Genomic DNA, 8,569 nt, shown 5'->3' on the forward strand with positions numbered 1-8,569 from the left:
TCGCGCCTTAGCAATGGCGCCGCCGGACGGCGTAACGCACGGTCCTGAGACGATGTATCGCGCTCCTTAGTTACGCCGTCCGGCGGCGCCGTTGCAAAGGCGAGAGCGGTGGGAGGGGAGCAATAGGCGTGCGTCGAAGAATCCGGCCGAAAGCTGCAAGTAACTGCCAGCACTGCGATACCTAATGCTAATAATCAACGATTGAAAAAAACTAAACAATTACGTTTGATTTAAGATTTATAATTATTGTTATAATAGAGTTTTATTCCTTTTCTTTCTTACTCACTTCTGCATAATTGAAAAATTTATTATTTAAAGTTGCTTAAATTTAAAAATTCCAAACATACATACAGGTATGTAGATAATTACATTCACAAGTTACCTTTCCAGAATGGCTGATTATAGTCCTAATGAGATTGTTGATATTATATTAGTTTTAGGGGAGTATCATAGCAATTACAATGCAGCATCAAGGCTTTATGCTCAACGTTTTCCTGAAAGGCGATATCCAACTGATATGACAATACGTAGTTTAGTCCAAAGAGCTCGCAATGGACATCTTGTTCGTCAACGTCATGAATATGAGGAAAATGATGCGCGAGCTGTAACTATTTCAGCAATACTTCACCTTAATCCTCATGTTAGTACTCGCCAGATTGAAAGGGAAATAGGTATACCATAAAGAACTGTTGTTAGAATTTTAAGAGCTCTAAATTATCACCCTTTCCACATCACTCTTACGCAGGCTTTACAGCCTAATCATCATCTGATGCGTATTGCTTTTTGCCCAGTGGGCTTTACAAATGTTACACGATGTTACGTTTCACAAAAGTTTTCCTTTTAAAATTAAGTTGTATTCGTTTGTGAACACGCTACCCAGTAGCGCCACTAAAGCGCCTCGCGCGTTCGTGTAGAGAAATAAAGCAATATGGCTACAGTCAAAACGCCGAGCACACGTTATTTGAGTCCCTCCGTAAAAAATATATAAAAGTGAAATCCAGCGTCAAATTTATACATGGTCCTTCGAGCCGGATAGCCCGGATACAATTGGAAGAGGCGAAAGCAATCGCCAGAAGAAGATCCAAGGCACGAACTTGGTGAGAAATCATTGAAATCCCGACGTGAGGCGGGAGACTGCCGCAACGAGGGCGGCAGAGCGTGTGACTCAGTCAAGCAAGACAAGGACGGCGGTAAAGACTCATGCCATTGCTTATTAACAAGTCCAATCTCGTCATCAAATTCGAGATTTTCAAGCCAAGCAAGGCTCACCACTCTCACAAGACTATAAAAGCGGGTCTAAAGCAAAGACCAAACGAGAAAGCCATCGGATAGAGAGAGAGAAAACGATCAATTGGCGCCAAAGCGATCGTTGATTCCGTGAGTGTGATCCGAGAGGCAATAGCATTTCCAACCCTCAGGAGACGAAGGAAAACGTGCGTCAAGGACACGAGAACCTCGCAGCCGACGGAGAGGAAGGAAAACGTGCGTTCAAGGACACAAGAACCCCGCAGCCGACGGAAAGGAGGAGAAAGCGACGGAGAGGGCAGTCAGTCAATGGCAGCGTCGAAGCAAGCAACGACAGTAAGGCGTGAGTAAATGAGCTGTTCCCCCCTTTTTTTCTTTCCAAATTCCGTATTGAAATTTGTAAGCCCGTATTTAGAAGTGCGGTAAGGTTGTGTATAGGTGCGTAAAATCTAATAATTCGTGACTCGCTAACCTAAAAAATGGAATCGATAAACGCGCTCAATAAAAAGCGAGGATCGCTAAAAATGCGAGTAACCTCTTTTAAAAATTTTTTAAATAATATAAAAGAGCAGTTTCCCAACGATGAAATAGTGGACGTCGCGACGTGCGAGGAAATAGAGCAGAGACTCATTAGGCATACGAACATTTTGTTAGAGTTCGAAAGGATCCAGGGCTCAATCGATGAGCTCACGGAAGATCTTAAAGAAACTATTGAAGCACGCGAGAAATTCGAGTCAGAATATTACATGGTATTAAAATACGCAAACAATTTATTGCGTCGCGGTCAATCAACCAAGGTGGTCCCATTGCAAGGTCAAGCAAACGAGCAACGTGGTATACAACAAGAAAACAGTACGATTGCACATAATTTTGAGCATCTTTCGTTACAGAATAATCAAACGTTAGCTGTACAATCAAGCAGCACACAAGGTTTACGTATAAATCAGACTAATATACCGGGTGTTAAATTGCCAATCATAGAACTACCTAAATTCAAGGGCGATTTATCCGATTGGTTGAAATTTCGAGATACTTACAAATCTATCATTCATGATAATCCAAATATTAGCAATATTCAAAAATTTCATTATTTAATGTCTTCATTAGAAGGTAGTGCGACTCAAGTAATTGATGAATATGAATATACAGAGCAGAATTACGAGATTGTTTGGGAAGCGTTGCATAGGCGTTACAACGATCCCAAATTGTTAATTCACAATCATATAGAAGCTATGTTCAAGTCAAAGCCGATTCTTAACGAATCGTCAGAGCAATTAAATGAAATAGTCGATAGTATCACAAAGCATACACGCGCATTAAAAAAGTTAGAAGAACCCACGGAGTATTGGGACTCTTTACTCATTTATCTCATTGTTACAAAGTTAGACGTAGATACTGCTCGGGAATGGGAAGAGCAAAGGTTAAAATTAGCAGAGAAGCCTAAATTGGAGGATTTATTAAAATGCTTGCGTGCACGCGCTACGTTATTACAAACGATAGAAAGAAAAAAGGGTATAATCAAAACAAAAAAGATTACTCCAGGAAAAACTAGTACTCTTTTAACAAAAAAGGTTAGTTGTGCATTTTGCAAGGGAGAACATTACATTCAAAATTGCAGCAATTTCCTAAAATTATCACCACAAGAGAGATCTGAAAGGGTAAAACAATTAAGGTTATGTACTAATTGCCTCAGAAAGGGTCATTATTCAAAGGAGTGCACTTTCGGAGCGTGCCGAAAATGCAACAGTAAGCATAATTTGTTACTACATTTCGAAAAGGGAGACCAATCAGAGGCGAAGGAATCCACTGCAGCAACAATGTGTGCGGCAAATCACGCTAAGGTACTTAACGAACCTAATGTAATTATTGCAACGGCTTTAGTAGGCATAAATAATAGCAATAAATTTAAGGAACAGAACAGAGCCTTATTAGATTCCTGTTCTCAATCCAATTTTATTTCAGAAAGGTTGTGCAAGAAATTAAAACTGGAAAAGATTCCAATTGATGTACAAGTGATGTCATTGAATCAAGCCGGTCCCAAGATCAATTATAAATGCGAAGTAGAAATAGTTTCACGTACCAGCGGTTTCCGATTTAAAACGGTGTGTCTTGTCATACCAAAATTAGTAGATGATGTAATGCCAAATGAAGTAATTCCTTTGAACGACGTGCAGATTCCCTCGCATCTTAAGTTAGCCGATCCCTCTTTCCAGACGCCAGGGCAGGTAGACTTATTATTAGGCGCACAATGGTTTTGGGAAATACTCTGTGTAGGCCAAATCAAATTAAGCAACAATCTTATTATGCAAAAACGCGGTTAGGATGGATAGTAGGAGGTCCCATGAGCGCTCCAGCTCAAAAAATCGTAAAATGCAACATTCTAAAAAACGTTAATTTGGAACAACAATTGACTAAATTTTGGGAGCTCGAGGAAGCTCCGATTACAAAGGCATGGTCTCAAGAGGAAAAAGACTGTAAGTCCTATTTCGTGAAAACTACGCGACGGAATAATGACGGGCGTTTTATCGTAAACATGCCTCTTAAAGAATCACCGAAGGTTCTAGGCGAATCAAGGCACCAAGCCGAAAGACGTTTAATAAATCTCGAAAAAAGACTGAAAAGAACTCCTGAACTTAATAGTAGCTATCGCGCATTTTTAAAAGAATATGAGCAATTAGGTCACATGACAGAAGTAAATGAAAGCTTAACAGTGCCTTATGTTTATTACTTACCACATCACTGCGTTGTGAAATCAGAGAGTCAGACAACTAAAGTAAGAGTCGTGTTTGATGCATCCGCATCAACTACAAGCGGAAAATCTCTAAATGATATTCAAATGACAGGTCCCGTAATACAAAACGATTTGTTCTCAATTATAATCAGATTTAGAAAACACGCATTTATTGTATCCTCAGACGTAACAAAGATGTACAGGCAGGTACTAATAGAGGAGCAGCAGAGACCGTTACAAAGAATTTTATGGCGGGAAAATTCAGAAGATCCAATCAAAACCTTTCAATTAAATACTGTAACCTACGGGACCACTTCCGGATCATTCCAGGCAATCAGATGTTTATATCAGTTAGGAATAGAATGTGAGCGCAATAGGCCAGAAATAGCTAAGATTATATTCAATGATTTTTACGTAGATGATATGCTCACAGGCAGTGATACAAAAGAAGGCGCAATCTCAATAGCGGAACAAGTTGCACAAGTTCTCGCAGCAGGGGGTTTCAAGTTACAAAAATGGGCTTCGAACTGTTCAGAAGTATTAAATAAAATTCAGGAAGGTAAGGAAGCACTAACTAATATTCAATTTACAAGCGACGGGCAAAGAAAAACCTTAGGAGTTAGTTGGAATACGCTAGCTGACGTTTTAATTTATTTAGTTGATGTACCAAAGAGCAAAAAAATTACTAAAAGACACATTTTATCGGTAACGTCTAGAATTTTTGATCCGCTAGGACTACTAGCACCTTGCATAATACCAGCTAAAATTATGTTACAAAAACTATGGTTAGAAAAGCTTTCTTGGGATGAATCGTTACCATCTGAATTACATAATCGTTGGTTGCAATACAGCGAACAATTAACAGAGCTAAATAACTTACAAATTTTGAGACAAGTAGTTATAAAATGTTATAAGTCGATTCAAATTCACGGATTTTCGGATGCTTCCAAAGATGCATATGGAGCATGCATCTATGTGCGTTCAACAGATTCCGAAGAAAACGTTAAAGTCAGTTTGCTTTGCGCCAAAACAAGAGTTGCTCCTTTAAAAACGCAAACTATACCTCGTCTTGAATTATGTGCGGCACACGCGCTCGCAAAATTGGTCACTACAGTGGTGTCAGCTCTTAATACAGATATAGAGTCCATTACGTTGTGGTGTGACTCTACAATAGTGTTGAGTTGGATAGCCACTCAGCCAAATCTTCTAGCGGTATTTGAATCAAATAGAGTAGCGCGTATTCAAGAATTAACTGTAGGATGGGCGTGGCGGCACGTACCCACTCAAGAAAATCCCGCGGATTGTTTATCGCGCGGAGCAACTCCCAGAGAGATACAACGTGATCACATGTGGTGGAACGGACCCACATTTTTGAAGAAGTCCTCGAAAGATTGGCCTCTACTACAAACTGCAGAACCTATAAGGCAAAAGACAAAGTCCATGCTTATCAAAAGAACGAGCGAAAATCTAGTTATAGACGCATTGTTTACAAAGTTTTCGAATCTACCTAAGATTGTTCGAATTATCTCGTATTGTCGTAGATTTGCACGTAGGTTAAAGACAAAGCAGGCGACCAAAGGAGTTATAAGCGCGGAAGAATATAAGGGCTCATTAATTGAATTAGCAAAATATTCGCAGCTTAAAGCCTTTCAGGAGGAAATCGAATTAATTAGCTCAGGTAAAGTAAACACCAAGGGAAGGCTAACTTCTTTAACACCCTTCTTAGATGACGAAAAAATATTGCGTGCGGGAGGACGATTAAAAAATTCACTATTTTCGATGGACAAAAAACATCCGATTATATTAGCAGCAGATCAAATATTTACTAAAAGACTTTTCGAAGATATGCATATACGTTTATTACACGCAGGCCCTTCTTTATTGTTAGCATCAATACGGGAGCAATTTTGGCCATTGGGAGGTAGGAATTTAGCGAGAAGAGTTGTACACGCTTGTGCAACGTGTTTCAGAGCAAATCCTAAATCACTACAAGCTTTGATGGGCCATCTCCCACGAGCAAGAGTCTCTACAGACTTTCCATTTTCCATCACCGGAGTGGATTATGCAGGACCTTTTTTAATAAAGGATAAAAAGGGTCGAGGATGTAAAATCCATAAATGTTACGTTAGCGTGTTCGTTTGTTTTGTAACGAAAGCTCTGCATCTGGAGCTTGTATCAGATTTAACCAAAGAAGCATTCATAGCGGCTTTGAGACGTTTCGTGTCAAGGCGAGGAAAACCCGCGCATATTTATTCCGACAATGGAACCACCTTTGTTGGAAGCAATAACGCACTTATAGAATTCGGAAAATTCATCGCTAAGGAGGTGAAGAATTTGAGCGAAACGATTGAGGACCTGGGAATTTCTTGGCATTTCATTCCCTCTTATTCGCCTCATTTTGGAGGGTTATGGGAGGCCGGAGTGAAGGCAACAAAGTATCACCTAAAACGGGTAGCTGGTAATGCCCACCTAACATTTGAGGAACTCTGCACCCTTTTAGCACAGGTTGAAGCACTTCTAAATTCTAGGCCGCTAACCCCTCTGTCTACCGACCCCAACGAATGTGCACCCCTTACCCCAGCTCATTTCCTCATAGGCCGAACATTTATATCAGCACCTGACCCAAGCCTAGCGCATATAAAGGAAACAAGATTGTCCAACTGGCAGAGAATTCAACAATTGCAACAAAATTTTTGGGAAAGATGGAATAAAGAGTATATTTCTGAGTTGCAGCAAAGGACAAAATGGAAAACGCCTTTTCCGCCATTAGAGATCAACACGTTGGTCTTACTGAAGGAAGACAATTTACCCCCAGCCAAATGGAGGCTCGGACGAGTAACCGAAGTTCACGTCGGTTCTGATGGCATCGCTAGGGTCGCAAGTGTTAGAACGGCCAGCGGGATCACACGTAGAGCCTTTCCTAAGCTATGCCCATTGCCACGAGATGAAACACTAGCTCACCCCTGACGGTCAATGGACACGAAAGGATTATTGTAGCAGTCAAAGAAGATTGTTTAATTTTTCAATTATATTTGTATTACCAAAAGGATTGTTTTTAGTACCCTTCGGTTGCCACAAGGCCGGGGAATTTATGTTACGTTTCACAAAAGTTTTCCTTTTAAAATTAAGTTGTATTCGTTTGTGAACACGCTACCCAGTAGCGCCACTAAAGCGCCTCGCGCGTTCGTGTAGAGAAATAAAGCAATATGGCTACAGTCAAAACGCCGAGCACACGTTATTTGAGTCCCTCCGTAAAAAATATATAAAAGTGAAATCCAGCGTCAAATTTATACACACGATGATCCTAATTTTTTTAGGTATGTGCTTTTCTCAGATGAGGCTAAATTTTATAGTGACGGACAACTTAATAGACACAACTGCCATTATTGGTCAGATGTTAATCCCCACTGGTATAGGCCAATAGATCATCAAAATCGATGGAGTATTATGGTGTGGTGCGGCATTGTAAATGGTTATTTGATTGGACTTTATTTTTTTGAAAAGAACGTTGATAGACACAGTTACTTATCGTTGCTAAGAGATCACTTACCAGGCTTATCAGAAGATGTTGACTTAGCAACAAGAGCAAGAATATGGCTTCAACAAGATGATGCTGCACCGCATTATGCACTCATTGTACGTGCCTTTTTAAATGCCAGTTACAATGACAGATGGATTGGACGAAGGGGTCCAGTTGAATGGCCTCTTTGCTCGCCAGATTTAATATCGCCTGATTTCTTTTTATGGGGATACTTGAAAAATGTTGTTTTTGCTGAAAGATCAACCACAAGAGATGATTTTATGGACCGCATTCGTAGAGCTTGTGCAGCCATTCCTAGAGCTACCCTGCTTAGAACTGTGGATAGTTTTCAAAACAGATTGCAGTTATGCCTCGAAGCCAACGGAGGTAATTTTGAACAATTACTTTGTGGGTAATTCATTTAAAGTTGTGTCAGTGAGAGGCGAGGGGACTCACGATAATCAAGCACCCCGACGTGAGAGGCAAGGGGACTCACGATAATCAAGCACCCCGACGTGAGAGGCAAGGGGACTCACGATAATCAAGCACCCCAACGTGAGAGGCAAGGGGACTCACGATAATCAAGCACCCCGACGTGAGAGGCAAGGGGATTCACGATAATCAAGCACCCTAAAGGAAACAGAACTTACTACGTCCACGTCGTTGTTTCCGGGTAACGCTAAAAGTAAGATGAAAGTGCTTTTGACCTTAATATGACCTTGATATGACCTTTAAGAGGTCAGGTCGAAAAACTAAAAAATCCCTATGCTCATGTAAAAAGTGCCATTGTTTAAGAGCCCATTGTCAAGAAACAGGTTCTGCGGTCAAAAATAGGGTTACTAATCAAAAAAGGCGTTATGAGGCGTTATGAGCCTCAAACAACCTTGAAAATTGACCTCAAGGTCAAGCTAGTCAAAGTGATTAACACTTTTACAATTCATTGACTTTGTTTAAGCATTATGCACATTTGTGTTACCCAGAAAACCACGTCATTTCAGAAAAAGTACACCAGATCGTTTTACAGGCATTTCACCTTTATTTTTTACCTTTCCAAGGTCGCAAAAACAATTTTT

The 8,569-nt window shown here is 40.4% G+C and overlaps 2 protein-coding genes across 2 annotated transcripts; both read left to right on the forward strand.

The window, feature by feature from the left end:
* Positions 1–1,769: 1,769 nt before the first annotated feature.
* LOC120356923 lies at positions 1,770–3,566 on the forward strand. The gene has a single exon (XM_039445829.1). The coding sequence runs from the start codon at positions 1,770–1,772 to the stop codon at positions 3,564–3,566; it is 1,797 nt and encodes a 598-aa protein (XP_039301763.1).
* A 20-nt stretch (positions 3,567–3,586) lies between these two features.
* On the forward strand, positions 3,587–6,943 carry LOC120356924. Its single transcript, XM_039445830.1, has one exon. The coding sequence runs from the start codon at positions 3,587–3,589 to the stop codon at positions 6,941–6,943; it is 3,357 nt and encodes a 1,118-aa protein (XP_039301764.1).
* The last annotated feature ends 1,626 nt before the right edge of the window (positions 6,944–8,569 follow it).

This window comes from Solenopsis invicta, chromosome 2 (genome assembly GCF_016802725.1).
Source record: "Solenopsis invicta isolate M01_SB chromosome 2, UNIL_Sinv_3.0, whole genome shotgun sequence".
Lineage (NCBI taxonomy): Eukaryota > Metazoa > Arthropoda > Insecta > Hymenoptera > Formicidae > Solenopsis > Solenopsis invicta.

Coding starts and splice junctions, on each gene's coding strand:
- LOC120356924 (XM_039445830.1), top strand. CDS start 3,587: ATGAGCGCTCCAGCTCAAAAAATCGTAAAATGCAACATTCTAAAAAAC.
- LOC120356923 (XM_039445829.1), top strand. CDS start 1,770: ATGCGAGTAACCTCTTTTAAAAATTTTTTAAATAATATAAAAGAGCAG.